At 57.1% G+C, this 21,746-nt stretch overlaps 8 protein-coding genes across 8 annotated transcripts; 4 read left to right on the top strand and 4 right to left on the bottom strand.

Annotated features, from left to right (window-relative positions):
• Positions 1-302: 302 nt before the first annotated feature.
• On the top strand, positions 303-2,600 carry MKK02DRAFT_45094 (thiamine diphosphate-binding protein; the record flags this gene model as incomplete). Its single annotated transcript, XM_053093233.1, has 10 exons — positions 303-559; positions 606-678; positions 730-981; positions 1,034-1,292; positions 1,337-1,481; positions 1,538-1,610; positions 1,668-1,887; positions 1,940-2,142; positions 2,197-2,373; positions 2,421-2,600. 10 exons carry the CDS (start codon positions 303-305, stop codon positions 2,598-2,600), a joined length of 1,839 nt encoding a protein of 612 aa, XP_052946163.1.
• Positions 2,601-2,974: 374 nt separating this feature from the next.
• MKK02DRAFT_25433 (rab family GTP-binding protein) lies at positions 2,975-5,568 on the bottom strand (the record flags this gene model as incomplete). The annotated part of the gene is made up of 3 exons (XM_053087039.1): positions 2,975-3,141; positions 3,191-4,233; positions 4,307-5,568. 3 exons carry the CDS (start codon positions 5,566-5,568, stop codon positions 2,975-2,977), a joined length of 2,472 nt encoding a protein of 823 aa, XP_052946162.1.
• A 2,103-nt stretch (positions 5,569-7,671) lies between these two features.
• MKK02DRAFT_33592 (uncharacterized protein) lies at positions 7,672-8,131 on the top strand (the record flags this gene model as incomplete). The annotated part of the gene is made up of 2 exons (XM_053088749.1): positions 7,672-7,929; positions 7,991-8,131. 2 exons carry the CDS (start codon positions 7,672-7,674, stop codon positions 8,129-8,131), a joined length of 399 nt encoding a protein of 132 aa, XP_052946161.1.
• Positions 8,132-11,347: 3,216 nt separating this feature from the next.
• MKK02DRAFT_25791 (uncharacterized protein) lies at positions 11,348-12,608 on the bottom strand (the record flags this gene model as incomplete). Its single annotated transcript, XM_053087092.1, has 3 exons — positions 11,348-11,512; positions 11,559-12,131; positions 12,177-12,608. Coding segments are annotated over 3 exons (1,170 nt in total), but the record flags the coding sequence as incomplete, so codon positions are not given.
• Positions 12,609-13,212: 604 nt separating this feature from the next.
• On the top strand, positions 13,213-15,136 carry MKK02DRAFT_45090 (arginine-tRNA-protein transferase; the record flags this gene model as incomplete). Its single annotated transcript, XM_053093232.1, has 10 exons — positions 13,213-13,321; positions 13,380-13,405; positions 13,456-13,511; positions 13,605-13,863; positions 13,910-14,047; positions 14,108-14,180; positions 14,253-14,444; positions 14,501-14,571; positions 14,621-14,950; positions 14,999-15,136. The coding sequence occupies 10 exons, from the start codon at positions 13,213-13,215 to the stop codon at positions 15,134-15,136; spliced, it is 1,392 nt and encodes a 463-aa protein (XP_052946159.1).
• Positions 15,137-15,580: 444 nt separating this feature from the next.
• MKK02DRAFT_45089 (uncharacterized protein) lies at positions 15,581-17,913 on the bottom strand (the record flags this gene model as incomplete). Its single annotated transcript, XM_053093231.1, has 9 exons — positions 15,581-16,103; positions 16,154-16,230; positions 16,277-16,339; positions 16,401-16,440; positions 16,494-16,588; positions 16,641-16,730; positions 16,777-16,867; positions 16,925-17,048; positions 17,094-17,913. 9 exons carry the CDS (start codon positions 17,911-17,913, stop codon positions 15,581-15,583), a joined length of 1,923 nt encoding a protein of 640 aa, XP_052946158.1.
• Positions 17,914-18,671: 758 nt separating this feature from the next.
• Positions 18,672-19,776, bottom strand: MKK02DRAFT_45088 (uncharacterized protein; the record flags this gene model as incomplete). Its single annotated transcript, XM_053093230.1, has 6 exons — positions 18,672-18,779; positions 18,891-18,967; positions 19,044-19,107; positions 19,156-19,211; positions 19,259-19,317; positions 19,589-19,776. The coding sequence occupies 6 exons, from the start codon at positions 19,774-19,776 to the stop codon at positions 18,672-18,674; spliced, it is 552 nt and encodes a 183-aa protein (XP_052946157.1).
• Positions 19,777-20,274: 498 nt separating this feature from the next.
• MKK02DRAFT_26355 (ubiquitin-conjugating enzyme/RWD-like protein) lies at positions 20,275-21,238 on the top strand (the record flags this gene model as incomplete). Its single annotated transcript, XM_053087178.1, has 5 exons — positions 20,275-20,315; positions 20,398-20,477; positions 20,523-20,637; positions 20,697-20,749; positions 20,802-21,238. Coding segments are annotated over 5 exons (726 nt in total), but the record flags the coding sequence as incomplete, so codon positions are not given.
• Positions 21,239-21,746: the final 508 nt, after the last annotated feature.

The following is a 21,746-nucleotide window of genomic DNA, read 5'->3' as shown; positions in this document are numbered from 1 at the left end:
GAGATACGCGAGGGTGCTTCTCTTGACCGGTAGGGACAGGATGAACATAGCCGACGAGCCTCACCATAGCCTGCCGCACGGTCGGTCCACGCATTGGTTCTCAGGCGATGTGTACCCAGCAGCTGAGTGCCGAAAGTCATTCCCCTCCCAGAGACAAAGTTGAAAGCTTGTCTCAGTCAGCTAGATGACGTCACCGGCGTCACCAGTCGACGACGCCCAAGATCTATTCTCGAGCTTTCTGGATCTCCTCATTCCTCCACCCTCTTTTGTCTTTACCCAGCTTGTCTATACCTCTAGCCATCATGTCGACCGAAGAGATCCCCTTCACCCAGTACCTTGCAGAGCGGCTGAAGCAATGCGGCGTCAAGTCCGTGTTCGGCGTTCCGGGCGATTACAATCTCGAGCTCCTGGATTACATCGAGAAGGACGACACGCTGCAATGGGTCGGGAATGCCAATGAGCTCAATGCGAGCTATGCGGCGGACGGGTATGCGAGGGTGAGCGGCGGGCTGGCGGTGGTCATAACGACGTTTGGCGTAGGCGAATTGAGCGCTCTATGGTAAGTCCGTCACCGCATGCGGAGGGTGTTCAAGCTGATCAAGCAGCGGTATTGCTGGATGCCTGGCAGAAAGGGTGCCGGTGCTGCATATTGTCGGATCTCCCAGTACACAGATGCAGGTGAGCTGAATGAGCACGTTCGAGCGCTATGCGCAATGAGCTGACCGATAGTCATCCAAATCACTTCTTCACCATACCCTGAACCTTCCCACCTCATTCGAAACCTTTTCCAAGATGTCCGAGCCGCTCTCCTGCTCGCAGGCTATACTGAGCCGCGTCTCGCCGGTCACCAGTAGCACGTGGACCGAGGAGCTCGATCGGGTCATCAAGGATGTCCTGCAGCAGTGTCGGCCGGGATATGTCGAGATCCCCACGGACGCGGTGCATCATAAGGTCTCCTCAGCTGGTTTAAACAAGCCCCTGGTGAGCTTCGCGATTACCTGCGTCTGTAACGAAAATCAAGCTGATACCCAAGCCACACCCCCACTCTGCTCCACCGGTCGAGCAGCAGGATCCCACTCCCTCCTCGCAAACGAACTCATCTGCCCCGATGATGACAGTTCCTGGTCCAGCGCCTTCCGATGAGGTCACGGCTCACGTCGTGGGCGAGATCACTAAGCGCTTTGCCGAGGCTGAGAGACCAATCGTGGTGATTGACGCATGTGCCGGGCGATTCGGGATGGCTGGGACCGTCCGAAAGTTGGTCGAGGGATGTGGTATTCGCTTCTTTGAGAGTGAGCTCGATCTCGGCTCGATGACAGACGAAGCTGATCATTAGCTCCGATGGGGAAGAGCCTGCTAGATGAGCATCATGAATTGTATGGCGGATGCTACGCTGGAGCGAATAGTGTGGATGTGGTCAGGGAAGAGGTGGAGGGGGCGGACTTTGTGCTTTTCGTGGGAGCGCTCAAGAGTGACTTCAAGTGAGCTGGCTCGATCTTACACTCGATTTATGAGGAATTGGGAGCTGACTCTGAAGCTCGGGTTCCTTCTCGGTGAACATTGACCCGAAGATCATCGTCGAGCTTCACTCGTTTACGACCCATGTTGGGGTAAGCTAGAGTACCTGTATCTCCTGAAAGGGACCTTAGGCAGAGCTTACGATGCAGTACGCTTCATATCCCACCACCGATATCCGCCACATCCTTCCTCTTCTCGTTCCCGCGTTCGCTCAGGCAGTATCTCAAAAGCCCAAGAAGGCGCATGGCGACTCGTTCGCCGAGAAGATCAAGGCGGACCGGGTGGAGGTGCCGCTGTCTGAGCCGAAGGGACAAGAAATCAAGCATGATTGGTTTTGGGGCAGGATGGGGAAGTTCTTCAGGGACGACGGTGAGTGACGCCGAGGATGTTTGTCTTTGAGGGTGGGATGTTGATCAAGCAGACATCATCATCACCGAGACCGGAACGTCCTCGTTCGGACTGCTCAATGTGCCCTTACCGTCAAAGTGCACCTATGTTTCGCAGATATTGTGGGGGGCTATCGGGTGGTCTGTCGGGGCTACACTCGGATGCGTTCTCGCTGCACGCGAGCAAAAGAGGGACAGGCGGACGGTGCTTTTCGTGGGCGATGGCAGTTTGCAGTTGGTGAGTTACGGGCAGACAGTGTATACAGCTGAGGGGCTATCGCTGATCACATAGACCTTGCAAGAGATCGGTACCATGCTCCGACGCGGTCTCTTCCCTTACCTCTTCGTGCTCAACAACGACGGCTACGAGATTGAGCGGCAGATCCACGGCGAGACCGCCGAGTATAACGATATCCAAATGTACGACCACCAGGTGCTGCTGCCATTCTTGGCCGGGAAGAAGATCAAAGTGAGCTCAACGCGTACGTTGTACGCATATAAGCTGATCGCTTCTAGACACCCCACCAGTCGTATGAAGTCCACACCCCTTCCGAGCTCTCGGCGTTGCTCGACGACCCGGACTTCCAAAAGCCCGATCGACTGAGATTGATCGAGGTCTACATGCCTCGAGGCGACGCGCCTGCGGCTCTTGTCAAGCAGGCAAAGTTGACAGCTGAGGCGAACGCCAAAGCGTAACCTGGTGGTATAATAGAGGTCTTGATCCCTGTCGTGGCTGTTAGACGAGACCGCTGTCCGAGACGAAGACGACATGCATAGAGTGACGGGTCCTGCCGCACGATACACAACTTGAAACCGCGTGATAGCAACAGAGATAAGAGCAAAACCTAATGGGATGCTAGCTTAGGGAGCACAAGGCGAGATTGTCTAGAAAGATCGCCCTCCTTGGTCGTGAATTATAGATGAACCGATAGATCGGTGTTTATACGTGGTCGTGGCATGATGGGTCGTTCGTATGGTCGTTAAGTCGTAGATAGGTCCGCTTTTGATGGTGTTGGATGCAGGGGTGGTCGTGAGGGGAATGTGGTGTGGAGCGAGAAAGGAAGGGGAGATCAGGCGCAACACCCAAAACGCCCTTTACCGCCCGAGAGCGCCAGGACATCTTTGGCCGGATCGACGAGCATGACGCTATTCTTCCGCCGTAATTGTCGATCCCGCTCAATCTTGTCCTTCTTTTGCACGAGCAGGGATGAGATGGATTTGAAGAGAGCTTCGACGCCTAAAAGATATCAGCTTTGCGCCAGGAAGAGCCGGTATCCAAAGCTCACCTGCACCGCTGAGAGAACTACATTCCCCCAGCCGAACGCCGCCAACTTCCACTCCCCATTCCTTATCCTCGTCTTCGCTGCTCGGGTACAGCCGAGAATCCCGCCCCAGACTGCCACCCCTGCTCCGTACAATCTTCGGCTGGCCGTCTTTGCTTGAAGACGCCTCGCCCATTTGACTCCCGCTAGCAAGCACGGGAGACAGGCTCATCCCACTCCCATGACTCCCTCTGCGCCCCAGTCCACCAGCATTGCTCAGCAGCTCCTCGCTCTCCTTCTTCTTGATGGACGCGCCGAATTCGCCAAGCGCCTCCGCAGCGCCAGGACCGCCACCCATCCGCCAACTCCGGCTGGACCAGTCTTCCGACTTTCTCCTGCCTGACATTTGAGAGGGCGCGCCGAGCAGAGGCGTACTTTCCGTCCGGACTCGCGTGGGAGGTGGAGAGAGCCGACTCGCTTGCGATGCCCGATTGGGATCGACTGGATAGTCTTCCACTAGTCTGGCGAGGTTTAAGGCCGCGCCGGACATGCTCTCCGAACGGCTTAGCCCGAGGACGCCCGATATGGAGAACCGACCGCCAGAAGTCCCGTGGCGGGTTGGGGAGGATGGGGTAAAGCTCGAGTTGACGTGCTCGGTTGTCGTACCCGTGACACTCTGGGTAGGGGATTGGAGTGTGGGGAACGCAACGCGCCGGGAGGGTTTTGATGAGGAGGATGGGGTGATTCGAAGCGCTGGTGGTGGCCGGGCCTTCAGAACCGGCGAAATCTCCGGCGTAGGCCTAGGACCGGATCTTGACGGCTCCCGGGCGGCCATCAGGATACCAGAGGAGGCTGTCCGAGCGGGTGTAGGCGCCGCCGAGGGAGCGGCGGACGGAGGAAGAGGAACGTCGTATGCGGCCAGAGCGCCGTGAGAATACGACCGCGCGGGCGTACTGCTTGAGGCGACGTCAAGCTTGTTGCTCGCCGAAGGGCTTCGGAAAAGGCCTCTTTGCGGGGGTGGTGAGAGCAGGGTAGCCGCTGGCGGTGCTGGCGGACGCAACCAAGTCCTGATACTGCTCCTCGCTTCCTCGAGACTGGAAGTATCAGCCAAGTCCCCAGACCAAGCGGCGTGTGACTGACCTTACGGCCCGTTTCCTCTCCAGATCGATCTTTGCGCCCACCACATAAATCATCGTCTCCTTTGGCACCGTCCTCCCCAGCTCTTCTAGCCAGCTTCGGACATCCTCAAAGCTCTGACGATCCGAGATGTCATACACCAGCACGCAGACGTGCGCCCCTCGGTAGTATATCGGCGCCATCGACCTGAAGCGTTCCTGTCCCGCCGTATCCCAGATCTGCAACTTCACCCGGATCCCGCCGTGTACCAGCTTCCTGGTATGGAGTGAAGAGCCGATTGTGGCGGGAGCAGCGTTGGGAGTGAAAGTGCGAGTGGTGAAACGGAGGATGAGGGAGGTCTTGCCGACGCCTTGCGACCCAAGAAGGACAACCTTTGCCTCCAGCCCTTCCGGTCCTCCCAGGTCGCCCGCCTCGGATTCGCCAGACCCTGTCGAGCTCTCCCGAGGGGGAGGGGTTGTGAGATCAGCCGAAGAGCGTGACGCGCCTGCGCCGGTGGGGAAGGGAACGGCATACGGTGAGAACGTCTGGGAGCGTCCAGGCATGCCGTTGCGGACGCGTGTGCGGGACTCCTGGCTCCGGCTAGGTTCCATGCGGACCGATGCCGGGGTGGAGGCGGGGTACGATGTATTGGCCCGAACAGGCCGAGGGGGTGGACCCATGGACCTCCGCTTGGCGAGGTCCGCGTCGGTCCGCTTCTTCCTCCGTCCTTCTGAGTTCGACCGGCTGACCGTTGTCGATGGGGTGGTTTCCATGCTATTGAGGTCGATGCTGACCACTCGTGACCGCCGCGGTGTCTCAGATCCCCGTTCGTCCCTCGGCTGGTCCGCCACTCCCTGCCCATCATCGGCTGGGGGTGCCAGCTTAACCATGGCCTCTGGTCTATGCCTCCGCCGTTCCGGCTCAACGGACTGTCGAGCCTCCGGCGTTGATGGCTGAGCCGGGTACGAGGAGCTTTGACCTAGGCGTGGCAGCGCGCTCGGGCTTGTTCGTGGGGCAGGAGGTGGTTGAGCGGCATGTAATGGCTGTCCTGCCTCGCGGGGTGCTCCGAGAGCCGAAAACGACATGGGGTATGGGGAGGTATGGCGATGTTGAAAGATGGGGAAGGGAGCACGGAAGGGGATTGGCGCCGAGTCCAGTATCGGCGGAAATTCGGCGAGTGATGTAGCGGCTCCGGAGGGTGCGAAGAGGTCGGCTGTGGGATCGCGAAAGGGAGCGTGTGGAGGAGGATGTATCGCTGCGCTCATCTTGCTCTCCAAAGATAGCATATAGAGGATAGATGAGACAGATGAGGACGAGTGGGTGTAGGTGTGGGTAACGCGGGGTGTGGGCGTAGTTGATTGAAATTCTATGCCGCTAATACCTTGGATTTCAGGCACGGGCGCGCTAGATCTCGTCCAGCTCGACGCTCGGACCTTCTGCTTATGAGAGCAGCTGACGCTGGGGATTCATGTCAGCTTCAGATCCATCATAGCCGAGAAGCGGCAAGGACCAAAGGGGACCAGGATACACTCACGATGTTGAAGTAGCTGTTAGGGAATGAACAGTTGATGCTGTTGTCCTCGAGTCGAGTTGGGCGACAGGGGTAACGAACGATTTACAACTGTGTATCTTGATATCAGCTATACTAGTACAACAACAATGCCAGAGCGAGGGACGACCGAGAAAAAGACGATGAGAGACGATGAGGGAAAAGCAGTGCGCGATAAACATGCGAGATGGTGAGACAAGCGGGGTGGCAAGTCTGAGGACGATCTGAAACCGGTTGTAAGGAGGGAAGAGAGAGCACAACTGTCACTGCCACATCTATGCAGATGGAAGACTCACGATGTCGACGATACCAAGCAGCTCAGGAGCGGTCGTCCCGTGTACCAAACAGCAGCGGTTCCTCAGCTGAATGTCTGGGTTGGTCGTGGGCGGGTCGTCGCGGGTCGTAACATGTGTACAGGCGGCGAGGAAGGGATGAACAGTGAAGAGGGTGGCGAGGACCGACCGGCAGTGATCTCGTATACGGCTGAGAGGATAATAAGGCGCAACGAATAGAAGCTGGAGGAGGAAGGTTGGGTAGTGTCCGACTTGATCACGTTGTGCCGAGACGAGAAAGGAGGTGTGTGTGTGTCCACGGGGTCCGGTCGAGAATTGCGCCGCGCTAATACCGCCGTCCCTCCTTATATCGCTAGCCTTCGAAACAGCGTATGGGGGGAACAACTGACGCCGGCGGTCCCCTGAGAAGCGATGCAGGAGGTCAGAGGAATTGCCCTCGCCTCTTGTTGACAGCGATCTGAACGCGTCTAAAGTGTGTCTATAAGGAGTATGGGTCGTGTTGACTGAAGGACCGAGCACTAGAGGACATGTCGGACCGGCAGTGATCTAGCCAGAGAGATGTAGAGAAGGACTGGAGTGTGCTTCTGTGTGTGTTCTTGGTGTGTTCTAGTCAGGGCCGAGAGAACAAGCTCAGGAACCAAACAAAGGGTAGGGTTTCAGATTCTTCGGCTGAGTGTGGCGGTGGCGTTTCAAAGTGGAGGCGAGTGTGGCACTTTGGACGGCTCCCAGTTAAGGCGTAAGTGTCGATGAGTATGAGAAAGCCAGCGCTTGTACACCCCCCGAGGATGCTTCAATGTCTTGCATGCTGACTAATGATTCCATTCACCATTGACCGAGCCCAGTGGCCTTGTGGCGATGCTAGGTATTCCAGCGCAGCTGACAATGTCGCCGGTGGCGGCCTCACAGCTCCAAGCTGTCTAAAGTGCGTAATCAAGCGAAGAGTCAATACAGACCTGGAGAAGGATCGTGCTTTTGTAATACAGGCGGTCCATCCGCTGGTACCCCTGAAGGCGAATGGACCTTTAATAATGACCTGCAACTACACATTGTCTGCGTAGAAGTACTTGAGTATATGCCCGATCCTGGAGTTCACGGAGCTTAGACGATCCTCCTAGGCAGCCAGCATACCCAGCCGGCATATCTAAAAAATACCAGAGTTTGGGCTCTTTCTATGCACAGGCGGTACATCCACCGATAACGGCGAGCGAGAACATGAGTGCCGCCTGCAGATCCCAATCCGGTGGAGCTCGATGACAGGTCGCAAAGAAAGCAGGCTACAGCTCGCCCCTCCATGTCACTCCAAGCATGCACTGACGCACCCCTGCTGCGTGTATCGTACAGGTACCCCTCGCAGGAGGCGTGTGTCAGGCTTCGTATACAACGGACCGTATCCCTTGGGCGTCCTTTGACAAGCCCCCCTCCGCCCTCCTTGCTCCTCCCTGCCCCTGCGTGTAGCAGCGTGCCAGATTGTTGCGCCCAGGTCTCCTTGATGATCCTACAGACACTGTTCCGCCCTCTTGCGATTACACTGCAATCGTTCTCGACACATGCTCCCAATGAAGCACCTCATTCGCCTTTCACTGCTTCTCGCCGGCAGCATATTCGCTCGAGCAGCGGGAGATCACAAGGTCCACATCATGTTCGGTCCGAACGTCCAGATGCTGGTTCCGGGCCCTCAGGGGGTACGAGATGTCATTGGGCCAGACCTCCATACGCATCTGGCGGATGATCAGTGGCCGGGGGTGAGCTTCGAGCCGCATTTCCCTTATCTAGCCAAACCAGGGGGGAGGGAGATCAAATATGCTGTCAGTACGGCCGATCGGTTCTGACAGTAGCGTGATTTCTGCAGCTTGCTGACGGGAGCAGTGCAATATAACACGCGTGGACAACAAGCCCCTGCTGGACGATCGGGTCTTCGTAATACAGGGTGCCTATCCGTTGATGCCACAGAGCACGACCCCGAATGGTCCCTTGGTGATGACCTGCGTGGACAGGACAGCATACTGAGGGCCAAGAGGCGTTTATATGGTTTTCACTTTGTACGAGATGCTGAGGTTTGGAGGATGATATATCGAGTCCGAGTAGAGAGCTGTAGGTCTATATTACAGTGGATGCGGAGTCGGCGTCCGGTCACGCCAGGGAGACGATGCCTACTGGGTGATTCCGATGCACGTGACTGCAGGCAGGACGTTGTGGGTGACTCCTGACACTGTTGTACCGCCTGTAGGCAGGTGTATCAGCCTTCTGTTACAAAAGATCACCACCCTCGCGCAGCCTTTCAGATATGTCCCTTACCCCTGCCGCGTACTGCGTCTCGGAGTCGCTGCTGACCGGTACACCTATGTATGCTCGCCATAATCTGGCACGCTCGAAACCTCGTCTCGCATTAGCTGCTGCTACAATCTCGTTCAGAATGAGGCACCTTGTTCGCCTCACACTACTCCTTACCTGCGGAATGTTCGCTCGAGCCGGAGAACACAAAGTTCATGTCATGATCAGTCCAAATGTTGTCATGCGAGGCCTAGACGGTAACTACATTACAGGTCCCTACGTCAGTACCCACTCGGCGGATGATGAGTGGGGCGGGCTTTACTTTGCGCCGCGCTTCCCCCAGGTACCCGAAGTGGGGGGACAGGTGGTCAAATACGGTGTGAGCCGGGACTGTTAGATATGCAGTCGCTTGGACCCTGCTGATGGGAATAGTGCACCATCTCGCGGGTGGACAACAAGCCGCTACTGGACGACCGGGTCTTCGTGATCCAGGGAGCGTATCCGTTGATGCCGCAGGGTACTACACCGAATGGCCCCTTGGTGATGACGTGCAATCCCAGAACATAACCCTGGAGGCAAATAGGCGTGCCGCCGAGCGTGTGGTATGCAGCTTGTGCCGCAGCCCGCGTTCTACAAGAGGTTGGGATGATGTGAAGAGTCGGATGATGTGAAAAGTTGCACACGCATATACACAGATGGACTCAGCTACATTGACTGCAGAATAAAAACATATTTGCCACCCGATTCCGCCACCGAGAGAGCCTAGATGTTCAACATGTATACTCGTATCGATAGTCAGGGGTCAGGGTGCTGAAGACCTATGATGATGTGTTGGCTCCCTTCTGCAAAGCTATCTCTCGAAACTCGTGAAAGCCTTTTGGAACAAGGGGTCGTCACGACGTCACTCCAGGGCTTCCTTCCAGTACTGTCTCTTACCCCTGTCCAACTGCGGCGTTACACTGCCCATGGACATCGCGATACGTCTTCAGTATTCCCACGATACGAGCACTCTCCTCAACTTGGATTCGTACACTGCAATATCGTCCATTAATCACCCTCAATGACGCTCCTTACCTGCCTTGCACTACTCGCTACCGGTGTGTTCTCTGCTCTCGCAGGAACACACAAGATCCACATCATGCTTGGCCCGAACGTCCGGATGCTAGACGCGGATAGTAAGGACGTCACCGGTCCCACTATGTTGACTCTCACCGTCCCTGACGGCAAATGGGAACCCATCCCGTTCGAACCTCGGGAGCCTCTGCAGGCGTCAGGGCAGGAACTGAAGTACGCTGTGAGTGATGCGGCCCGGTTTCAAATGAAACCAAGCAGCGCAGGGGGAGACATGAGCGGTACTGTTACTGATTCCCTTCAGTGTTTCATATCGCTGCACGATAGCCAGAAATTTCTGCAGGACGACCGCGTCTTTGTCTTACAGGGGGCGTATCCACTGATGCCGCAAGGTACACAAGCGAACGGGCCCGTGTATATGTATTGCAAACCCAGAGAATGATCGCGGGTGACGGAGCAAAGGAAGGAGAGGCTGGACATCTGAAGACTAGAGTCTGTGCAAATACTACACAGGGCGATGTGTGACGATGCAGTGGTCCCCTGGCCTATACATTGTTTGCACTGCGTATGCTGGACCCGAGCAGCCCCTTAGGCCCGTCCGGGGGACAGCAGCATTCAGAGCTGGTACCTCAATTTTACCCATCCTGATTAAATGCACCCTCTATACCCCGAGTATGCTATCTGATCCGTAATTATATACAACTAGCCCTGAACCGCCACCTCCATGCTCAACACTATCCTTCACTCGCGTCATCGCCACCCCGCCTCCCCCCTCATCTTCTCCGCCAAAGCCGCCTCCGCCCTCGCTCTGACCTCATCCGCTCCTAATCCACTCCCCGAGAAGCTCACTTCACTCTCGCTAGGTCTCATACCGCCCTTCTCTCCCATCCTTGCGCTATGTGGCGGGGAGGGCGAGAGTGGGTGGGGCGAATGAGGATTACTGAGGAGGTCGTGGGGATTGGCGAGATCGTAGTGGTCCTCCTCGTCATTTAGGCTGAGGTATGGCGCCTCCGCCCGCTCGATATCAGACTTGGTATGCCGCAGCGCTGGCCTCCCTTGCGGTGTCTGCGGACGAGAGGGATCTATCGTGGGGAGGCCAGAAGTGCGATGGGCGGGCGGATGCGAGGTATGTGAGGAATGAGCGGATGAAGGTCGAGGTGCGCGCGGACCAAAGTTGACTGACGACTTCCGCCCCTCCGAAAGCCCGCTAGCGGACCGAGGCTGGCCTTTACCTATGCCTGGAGGACGGGTACCGCCGGCCGAAGACCCGGATTGCGGTGACGAGACAGGAGCGGGTACGCTGGGCTCGGTACGGTAGCTCGGCGGGAGCTCGACCACCCTCGCCGCCCCGTCCGGAAGCTGAATATGAACGTCCCCTCCCCCTCCATCCGAATGGACGACATAGACGTTTCGCGCACGTTGCCCATCGTGACTATCCGCACTGCCCATGCCAGACGATAGCGGCCGCTGAGCCGATCGCGGCCGGCCCTTTCCGCCCGGTCCGCCCCCTCGACTCTGGGTAGATCTGTAAGGATCCCCATACTCTTCACCATCTGAGCCCTCTTCCCACGCCTGGGTACTGGGTGACCCAGCTGGAGATCCGACCAGCCGCAAAGCAGGAGGAGGCTGTCCTTCGCCCTGCCCAGCCGAGAACCGTTGATCCGTCAGACCGCCCGAAGAAGAGGGAAGAGACGACCGCGGTCCCCCAGACCTCCGAGAGTGCTGGCTTGACTCTCCTCGGCTCCCTGTAGACTGATTCTGCTCCTCCCTGGACCGTGCGCGCTTGACGTCCGGCCCGAAGTCCGTCCGACCGAGTACGGCGAAACTTCCGCCTGGAGGCCGAAGGAGACCATTGCCCGACGAGGATGAGCCGGCCGTTCCTAGGTGGGGGTCGTACAGTGTGTCCGGGCTGTCAAAGGGTAGTCCGCCCCGGATGGAGGTCTCGAGGTAGGGGTCGAGTGGTTTTGGGTTGGAGTAAGATTGATCCGAGTTGATGCGCATGGAGAAGGGGCGTGCGGTCATTGTCTCGTCAAAGAGGAGGTCGTGCTATCTTATCAGCCAGGCCAGCGGGTAGCCAGTAAAGCAGACCTACCTTCTCATGAGGTCCACTCCGCTTGTGCTTCCTGATCACGCATCCCCACAAGGCCAAAGCCGCGCCTGCCGCACCCACTAGAAACGCCGCTACTATCCCTCCCGCTAGACTCCCCACACTCACTCCGCCCGACTTAGCGCCCGGCATGTCCTGGCCCGTCAATACCGCCAAACACGACACATCGCTCGCATATCCCGCATGTAGCGGTCCGAACGCAAAGCTGTTCCCTGCCGAGTCGTATACGCCGAGCATGAACGCCTGCCCGTGCGTCAGGCGGACCGTGTAGTTCATAGACGATCGAGTGGACGATGTGATGTTGACGGGTGGGTGGAAGGCTGGGGCGATGAGGAGGGTGTAGGGGGCTGTACCGTTTTTGGGCGTGATGCGGATATCGGAGCACGAGGCAGGCCAGCCATTTGAGGCGAGCACGCCGGCTTGATGCTCGACCGTCACGTCAAGGGTGGAGGATGGAGGGGTGACCCAAGAACCCATGACAGCAGTCGAGCGGCATTCGGACGTTGCATTGGCGTAAGCCGCTGCTGTGGCGTCAGAGCTGGTGATAGTCGTCAGATCCTAAGACTCAGCTCAAGTCCAGCCTTTGCACCGACGGGGACTCACCTGACAGCCCCCACTGACACCATTACTCGACCAGATACACCCAATGAACTGCGTCCCATTCATCCAAGGATGCTGTACCGTCCTCGCCGCCGCCATATTTCCAATATCCATGCTCCTCGAGTATATCCGCTCGTACCGCAATCCAGCCCCATCCATCAGCTGCTCATGCACCAGCATCGTCATGGTATATGGAGCAGCTGGGTCCGCCGAGCGAGGGTTGTTGGTCGTGGAAAGACCGGAGATGACGAGCGGGGAAGGACATGAAGGGGTGATGGGGATGGTGACCGAGTTGGCATTGGGCGAGGAGGGGTAAATGAAGGTGAAGCCTTGAGGCTGGTCGCCTGTATTGGGCTTGGAGGTCTCTGCGTGGACCAGGGCAGCCAGAAGGAGGATGGAGGCCGCAGGGAAGGCACTGCGGGCGGGGACGAGCATGGTGAAGGGGTGAGAGGCTTGTCGAGCGGTAGCCTGAAGCTGGCGGTTAGAAGGTGATAGGTAAAAGATACCAAAGTACGCTCAGCCTATAGATGTATTTTCCAGGTCCAGAGCGAGCGGCCGCTCGGATGTCTCGTCTCGCTTAAGTGCAGGTGAAGCAATCAGTTTCGGCTTTACTGATCATCGGTCGCCTTGAAACGAAGGTTGAACGTTGAAACGTTCGAATGGCGAGACTTTTGTGATTGATCGCCCTGTAGCTATGTGAGTATATTGCTTGAGGTGGAAAAGTCGCTCAGCTGTGCTGAATGAGTGTGTATTGAGAGCTGACTGAGTCAGACACAGCCATCAGAAGCATTGCCGAATAGATCTCTCCCTGTCTCTCGTCCGAGCCGAAGCGAGGCGCCGAAGCCGCACCGCACCGCCCGCCGGCCAGATCTATACAGTATCGCCCACGTGGCGAAAGCATGAAACGTATTACGTCAGATCATGAAACACCCGCCAGAAAGACGATGACGGCATCGATAGCGGACCGCGAAGAGCTCAGCTCAGCTCACTACAGCAGAGATCATCAAGCGCCTCTGTATCATCGAAGCAGCGACTGAACATGTCCCAGCCCACGCTCATCAGTCCATATGGCTACGACGCGTCCACATGCGGGTACTGTACCCCCTCAGGCAGTCGGTCTGCCAAGGCGACCAGCAGGAAGTACGCCTGTGAGTTGGGTCCTTCAACCTTTGTCCTTTGACATTCAGTCAGGAGCTGATCGGACAGTCGAGGGCTCGCAGATGTCTGTCAAGGTTAGCTGCCAGTCTGTTAAGTTCTCGAGAATACAGCTCACTCGGAGTAGTTCTATCAGGACATCATCAATAGGGGATGGCGTAGGTCCGGGGATTTCGTATATCAGTATGTTTACGCCTCGGTATTCCAGCCCTAAGAGGCGGCAGACCCTTCAGATGCCCGCTTGTAGCCTGTGTCATGATACATGCTGACTTATAGTCCTGACATGGCCCGTTCGTGCTGTCCGCAGTATACCATCCGCCTGGACGCGCGCGAATTCGCTCCGAACAAGAAACACCGGCAGGTCCTGAACAGATGGAACCGGTACCTCTCCACTGGATCCAGAGAGGTGGATGCTTCAAGCACAGACAACAAGGGGAAGGGCAAGGGCAAGAAGAAGGTGGAAGGCGAGGGATGGTGGACTGAGCTGCATCGGTATGAGGTCGACATAGGGGAAGAGGGGGTGGTACGATTCGAGGTGCGCTGCTTCTTGGACCAAAGAGATGTCCGAGCTGATAGGCCAGACTGAGCTCGTGCCTGCTGTTGCTACACCTGAATCGTTCGAGCTGTACAAGAGCTATCAGATCTCGGTGCACCAGGACAAGCCGGAGAAGCTCAATATGCGCGGGTTCAGGCGGTTCTTGTGTGACAGCCCCTTGATCGTGAGCTGCGTCCGCGACATCCACTGTTACTCACATGATCGGAGTAGCTGATCATCTTAGGAGCAGCCAATAACATACACCAAAGACGCCGATACCGAGGGCTTACCAGCAAATTATGGCTCGTACCATCTCCGTGAGCTCTTCCTAATAGTCCGTCCCCGCCCATCCTTACTCTCCACCACGTCAAGCATCGTCTGATCCACAGTCTACAAGATCAACGGCCAGACCATCGGCATCTCAGTGATCGACATCCTCCCCAATTGCGTCTCCTCCGTCTACTTTATCTGGGATCCCGACTGGGCATGGGCGAGCCTCGGCAAGCTGAGCGGCATGTACGAAGCGAGCCTCGCGAGGCGGATATGGGCGGCGGGAGGGGGCGGGGGGTATGTGTACATGGGTAAGCTTGGATGGGCATGAATGCTTTGGTGGACCAGCCAAGCAGCTGACACTCAGGCTATTGGATAGCGAATTGTCAGAAGATGAGGTACAAGTCTGATTATTCGCCTTCCTTTCTACTCGATCCGGTATGGTCCCCCGACTCACGGAAGCTGGATCGATTGGGCTGACAAATAGGGCACGAACGTCTTCCACCCTCTCAATCCCACGGTAGACAATTATCTCCAACATCACCCATACCGGCCCTTCCTCGATATCCCCACTGAAGAGCCGCCGCCCAAATCTACCTCGACCTCGGACGTAGCCAGCGCAACAGCAAAAGACGCGGACATGGACGACGATGAAGATTCCGAAGAGGAAGACGAGGACCCATCGGAGCCCTCAATGCTCTTCTTCCCTTCACCTCCCCCTCCCGGGTTCGCCAACCTCTCGGGTATATCAGAGGGGATGATGGACCGGACGCTCGTACTTTACGGAGGAGCAAGGGGGAGTCTTGTCGAGCTCAAGGTGAGTTCAGCCGCTCGCTGGCGAAGAAGGTCAGAGCTGACAAGCCAGGACTTGCAGTTCCGGAATGCGACCCGCGTCAAGCAGACAATCCGGGAGCTATACGCTGCGTTAGGACCGGAGTTGATCGCTGTCGCTGGCGAGGGGCTGGCGGGTATCAAGGATCGAGGGGTATTGACGTTTGGCTGAGTGAGATGGAAGGGGAAGGGCAAAAGCAGATGTACATGAGATGCATAGTTGGGTACCTATTGTTCTTTTGCGTCGTGTACGTATGTTCTGGCTGAGTTACTTGGCTACATATTGTGGGGCTGCTTCCTGGACGGTGATACGAATGGTATGATGATGGACGTAAGAGGAAAAAGCTAGAGCTAGGCATATGGTGATGGAAGGCATGGGGGAACATGATGCGAGAAGGGGAAGAAATGTCCAACCTGCAAGTCCGGGAAGAAGTAGAGCAGGGAAGAAGCGGAAGAAGCAAAAGGAAGGTAGATGAAGATGAAGCAAAAGCAAAAGTATGGGCAGGTCGATGCGAGATCTCCGAGATGGCACGTGGTATCGAGAGCTCGTCGCTGGGGTCGTTTACGAAAGGTAAGGTGGGTATGATGGTGATTATGGTATAAGGTAGGATATCGCTCAGTTCGGCCAAAGCAACCTCGCCGTTGACTCGGCCCGACCGAGTTCAGGTGTCGATTTGGTATGGTGCACTCCCGCCTCGCCGTACGTCGGACCAGCCGAGGGACGATACGCCGAGAAACTCTGTCCTCGAGCAGGTGACCAAGGCTGGCCGTGCACCTGCTCAGTCGGAAGCGAGGCGTAGCCGTACGACGCGTGCGGTGCGACCTGATAAGGACTAGCACCGCCGGAGTAGGTGTGGATGGGGGAGTGCTCGCTCCAGGGCGCGTAGTCGTGAGACGACAAATGGCGCTGGCGCCAGACTTGAGGCGAGGTATAGGCCGAAGTGGAAGTGGGTGGCGAGGAGATGGGGATATCGGCGCGGTATGACTGCGGGATAAAGGGAGGTGCGCTGGGCTGGAAAGTGTGTTGAGGAGACAGAGTGCGTTCGGCGGCATTGCTGATTTGAGCGTTGAGAAGTTGGAGCCGCCGAGCCATCTTGTCCCGCATGGTCAGGAGGTAATTGACATCATCTGTCTCCTCACTTAGACTGTCAGCTTGATCCTCAAAGCTCTCAAGCTGGAGATAGCTTACAGAGGAGGCGCATCCCGATCGTCCAGGAGTAGGTCGGCGCTCGCGCTGGTCCGGAGCTTCTTGTAGTCCTTTTGGTTCTGTCCATATCAGCTAAGCCCAGTATCGAGGGGGGAGAGAACTGACGTCAGAGTCTGCGATACGAGCTTGGATCTTTTCGCCAGTCCCGGGGTGACTCTGGCCATTGAGCTGAAGATGGTAAGCTGATGACTTAAGGCGTACAAGCTAGTCTGAGGTCTGCGGAACTTACGATCTTGATGGCTCGTTCCGCCTGTGGACGACTATCGAACCTGCGGAATCAGCCTGTGCTCGCTAACACGTGGTGTGGCGGGAAGTAGCTGACCTGATCAGGACCGGCCCCCTCCTATTCCCATCCTTATCCTCCAACAGCCTCAAAGAAGCTACGCGTCCGAACTGAGACATGTATTCTTCGACCTCCTGCCCACGTCAGTTCGCGCACATGAAATTTGTACCGCACTTCAAAGCTTACCTCCTTGCCCCAATCAAGCGGAAGACCGACGACGTAGATGTTGCTTGACGTCGGATCCTCGCGCGCCTTATACTCGGTCTGCCAGTCCTCCTATTTGGTCAGCTTCACTCAGGGATGTCCAGAGTCGCAAGCTCACCTTGGCATACTCGCATGGGAACCCCTTGGACCGGATTGCAGCCATGAATGCCCCAGCTTGCTCATTCGTTTCGAGCATCACGAACGCATGTCTGTCAGATCAGCTTCGGTCCCTTTCGCAGCGAACCCGAAAGAAAGCGTAAGCTTACCGACGAGTATCGTAGCTCTTGCCCTCTTCGACCGCAACCCGCATGGAGAGCACCTTCCCAAAGACCTCGGCGTATGACTTGAGTGCCTGTTCAGTGACGGATGAGGGAAGAGCGTGGATGTAAACTGATTCCGTCAGCTTGGTTCGGCGTATACTGGGAGACAGCTCACCGTTCCTCTTCTTAGTCCCACTCGAGACCAGCGGTAAACTCCTTAACCCCAGCCCCTGCCTGGGCGACACCTCCTCCCCGTCATCATCGTACGCCAGCAGTTCATCCGAGAACCGCACGCCCGTCCGACGCCGTTGCGACCTGTCGAGATTGGGGACGGACTGATGGTGCGTGAGGCTGGGCATCCGAGGCGAGAGCCTGGGGACGTGTCGAGGGTCGACGGGGTAGGAAGGGGGTGGAGGGGAGAAGAAGGGGTCGTAAGTTTGGGTGAGAGGGTTGATAGCGAGGTGATTGAAATCCGGCATCAGGTGGTCGTTGCTGCCGGTAGAAGGTATGGGACCGTACCGAAGTATACCTTGACTGGGGAGGATGGGCAAGCTAGGCGTGCGCGTCCGAGTAGGGGCGAGAGGGGTAAGGTCCGCCGAATTGTCGAGGAAGGAAGCCATCGATGATCGAGGTGGAGTCTTTGGTGGGTCCAGCTCCACCTGAAGACCATGCCCGTGGCCCTGCCCGTGCCCATTCCCGCTACTGCACAGACTATCGGACGATCCGCTCTTCCATCCCTCGCCAAACTGCCTGACGCGCTGGGACTCGCCAATCGCGCCAAAGTCGAAGGGTTCTTCTTTGGCCGGAGAAGGAAGGTTGACCTGGGTGGGCGGGGAAACGGGGAAGAAGGTGCTGGACGCGAGAGACGAGAGCGAGTCGCAGCGGGCTGTGAAGTGGGAGAGGGTGGGTGGGGGCCATGCTGCCGAAGTGGAGGAGCTGGTAGGTGTGGGCGAGGGCGGGAAGGGGAAGGAAGGGGCGAGGGGGTTGGGAGGCATCGTGGGCGTTTTGGAGCGGTATCGCTAGTCTGACGAGTCAGCGGCGGAGCGCAGCTAGTGGGGAGAGAATATGCTTACTTGTTATGATTAGGGGAGGTATAGTGGTATAGGGCGCAGAAAGCTTGTAAGAGAAGGAAAGAACGAGCTGAAACTTGGTGCACGGGGAAGCGGAGCTGAGACAGAGAAGGAATGTGGAGTATGGCGGGGGCGGTCTACGCCGATGTGAGACAGGGGGAGAGAAATGAGGGAGGAGTGAGGCTGATAGTCGGTGAAGTGAAGTATGGAAGAGAAAGAGTGAAGTGAGAAATAAGCGGGAAAGCCGAAATTCTCGCCCATGACTCACCCACCCCAAACGCGCAACCCATCCTTTCCTACAAGTAGCTCCCCCTGTGTGCCTCTGTGTGTATTCCCTGTGTGTGCGCCTTCATTAGCTTCAAACAAGCCAAGGGGTTGAATGATGAAACGTCGTTTCCTCGGATCATCAAATCAGCATTTAGCGCACGGCCCCCCAAAGGGAGGGGGTGGGTATGGCCAGAACATACACAGCTGGCATTAGTACAGGGATCTCGGAGATCCTGTCCGCTTGACTCGCGTTCGTGTCAGTCACCGCCTCAGCTCCGATCTCAAACTCCCGATCTCATCTCATCTTCGATTGACGTCAGATCGGTCGTCAGGGCGTAGATCTCCTGCTCGACGACGAACCCTCTCGCCCTGGTCGCCCTACCGATACCTCCCCATGGCGATGCATCAGAAGTGTACTAAGCGGCTACAGCCTCCTCTGCGGCCTTGCGGGGCTTGAAGAACGCCCGTCTCCGCTCCTCTCGCTCGGGTCGGGGCACCGATTGACGGTCGGTACCTGTCAAAGACTACAAGTATCAGTTGACGTCCCGCCCAAGATCCAGTTGGGAAGCGAATAGAGCGGAGTCAGCCGTAGGAAGGGGAAAGCCGTTTCAAGGAACGGGTAAGATGTAACTCACGTTACCGGCGTAAGAGAAGGTACCGATCATCGTGCCCATAGCGGCGCAAGCTCCAAAGGCCATTGGTAGCGACTTGGCTAAAGGAAGTCAGCGACGGACGGACTGGTCATAGCTGAGAAACTGAAACGGGGTGAGGGGGAGACGCTTGCTTACCTCGAACACCCGCAATGAAGCCCGCAGCGCATCCTCCGGCAGCTCCGTTCAGTGCGTCATCCGACTGACAGTCAGCTTGTCCTGCGTTGCCGCACATCATCGCTCAGCTCACCTCTCGCCAGTTTGCAACCTGTGCTTCTGTAAATGCGAACGTGAACCCCATGGCCGCTAGCAGTGTCAGCTTTGGCTTCGATATCACTAGCACGCGAGCTTACTGAAGAAGCCGATCGTCCCTCCTGTCCTGGTGACGATACCCATAGCGCCCTTGTCGTGGCTATCTGGTCAGCTTGACGCTCTCCATATCGCCTTCTCCGCACTGCTTTGGTATACGCCGACTCCGCCTGCGTCCGCTTCACGCCGTCGGAGGTACTCCGAAGCTACCAGTCGGCTCTTCCCTACAGTCCAGCTTCTCCCCTCCTCGCGTACTCCGCATCCGCCCGAGCTGCAACCTCTCTGTACAGCCCGACTGACCCCGCGCGGCACCCTCCTGTACCATCTCCCCCTCCGCTCCTCCATGTCTGCTTTGCGTCACGCTTACAACTCACCGCTCCAAAGCATTCTGCACAGCGCTAACCAGCAGCCCCACGCCCGCACTCTGCATAGTCACCCGCGCCGCCAGGCTCAAGGGCGAGTGGGGGTGGAAGGTATGTTCGAGGGGAGAGGGGGCGAAGAATGATTTGCTCGAGGACGAGCGGGCCGGTAACGGCGGGAGAAGCGGGCTTGAGATGGTCATTGTCGGCGCGGTATTCCGGCTGACTGCCGAGCTGTCTACGTGCGAGGGTTTTGTAGTTCAAGGGTGATAAAATATGGCTCTTGTGGACAGCAGAGATACCCCTTCTCCGCCTGGAGGGAGGAGGGCGGAATCAAATCCCCTCATCCCCGCTCTTGCGTTGCAACTCGCGCTCTTCCCGTTACAACGTCCACGCATCATTCGCCCGGTGCGGACTCGCTCGCTCGACCTCGAGCTGATTACCGCAGAGCTCAAGGTTGTCTTCGTTCATCTACCCTACTCAGCCACTAGTGATACCGCGTCACCTGCCACAAACCAGCCTACTCCCCAGAAACTCCTAGACGCGATACCACCCACACGCACCTCCCCATCGACGCTTCGTGCATCCCGCTCGCTGCCTGGCCCATCCCAGCTCCCTGGACCCGTACAGAAAGCGAGGAAGAAGCACAGCATGATGAGTCTTTTGCGCTGGCCGATAAGGGCTATAACTGATCAAATCACAGTTCACCAAAGCGGCGAGTAGATACGGACGTCATGAAGCTGTAAGTCACCACCGTTGTAGCTCGACCCGAGCTCCTTATCTCCTTTGCCACCCACTCGCTGGTGCGGTACTGACCCATTCAGCTTGATGTCCGACTATCAAGTCACATTGGTCAATAACAAGATGTCAGAGTTCTTTGTGCGCTTCACTGGACCCGCAGAGAGTATGTCTCCCATGGCGGTAAAGCAGGGCTTGGCTGACTCTGCAGCACCATTCGCCAAGGGAGCGTGGAAGATACATGTTGAATTACCAGAACAGTTCCCGTACAAATCGCCAAGTATTGGCTTCATGAACAAGATCTTCCACCCTAATATCGATGAGCTGTGAGTCTGCTGGACCGGTCTGACAGCAGCATGGCTGTGTCTGTGAGCTGATCAGACAGGAGCGGAAGTGTCTGCCTTGACGTCATAAATCAGACTTGGTCACCTATGTTCGGTGCGCTTTATCCTCACGTCTTTTGCACCAAGAGCGAGAGCTAACAGCTCAGAACTCATCAACATCTTCGAGATCTTCCTCCCCCAACTCCTCCGCTATCCCAATCCCGCCGACCCACTGAATGGCGAAGCCGCCGCCCTCCTCATGCGCGACCCTAAAGCCTATGCCAAGAAGGTTGAGTCCTACGTCGAGCGGTACGCATCCACCGAAGACGCAGATAGGGCAGGACCAGGCGAGGACGACGATGAAGAAGGGGGAGTAGGCAACTCGCCCCGGAATGTCAGGGGACCCATCGTTCCTGCGCCAAGTGGAGCAGGGGCGGCTGCGGCGGGAAGCAACGGGAATGGGAATGGGAACGGCAACGGTCAGGCGGGGAAGTCACATAGCGGGAGCGATGGAGAAGAGGCGGAGGGGAGCGATGGGGATAACATGAGCGATATGGGCGAGTTGAGCGATGGGGACGAGTTTATGGGCGAGATGGACGATTAGGGGGGATGTGGCTTTTCATTTCACACGATCCCCCTTCAGTCCTTGTCCATCATTTGTACCATACCCAACCCCCCAATCCTCCATCTCTTTGTCATATCTCCGACCGCAAACCCCTAGTGTAGCTTGTCCCCTGCATCCACTTTCCCCACTTCTCATTCTTACACTACCGGCCCTCTGGTCCGTCCTTCCACCCTTCCCTATGCCAGACTCATTGTTGTAATACTTCATGAACCTATTAGCTCTTCTGAACTCACTTCGGCTGACCTTCAGATACGATCGTTGACCCCAGCGTATCTCGCCCGCTTGCTTGTCAGCGTCCTTTCAAACACTTACTACGCCAAACCCCGCCCACATCGAGACGCTCAAACGGCTGCCGCCTTCCCCTCTTCGACTTACCTTCCCCTCCGCTTCGATCGCGCTGTCACAGATCCGTGGCCTCGAGGGCTCCAAGCGCATCCCGACGGACCCCCTACCGCACAATCGACTCCGGCCCCAAATGGACGTCAGA

Source organism: Dioszegia hungarica, assembly GCF_025882075.1.
Source record: "Dioszegia hungarica strain PDD-24b-2 chromosome Unknown MKK02contig_8, whole genome shotgun sequence".
NCBI lineage: Eukaryota > Fungi > Basidiomycota > Tremellomycetes > Tremellales > Bulleribasidiaceae > Dioszegia > Dioszegia hungarica.
This window is presented reverse-complemented; position numbering and strand designations above follow the sequence as displayed.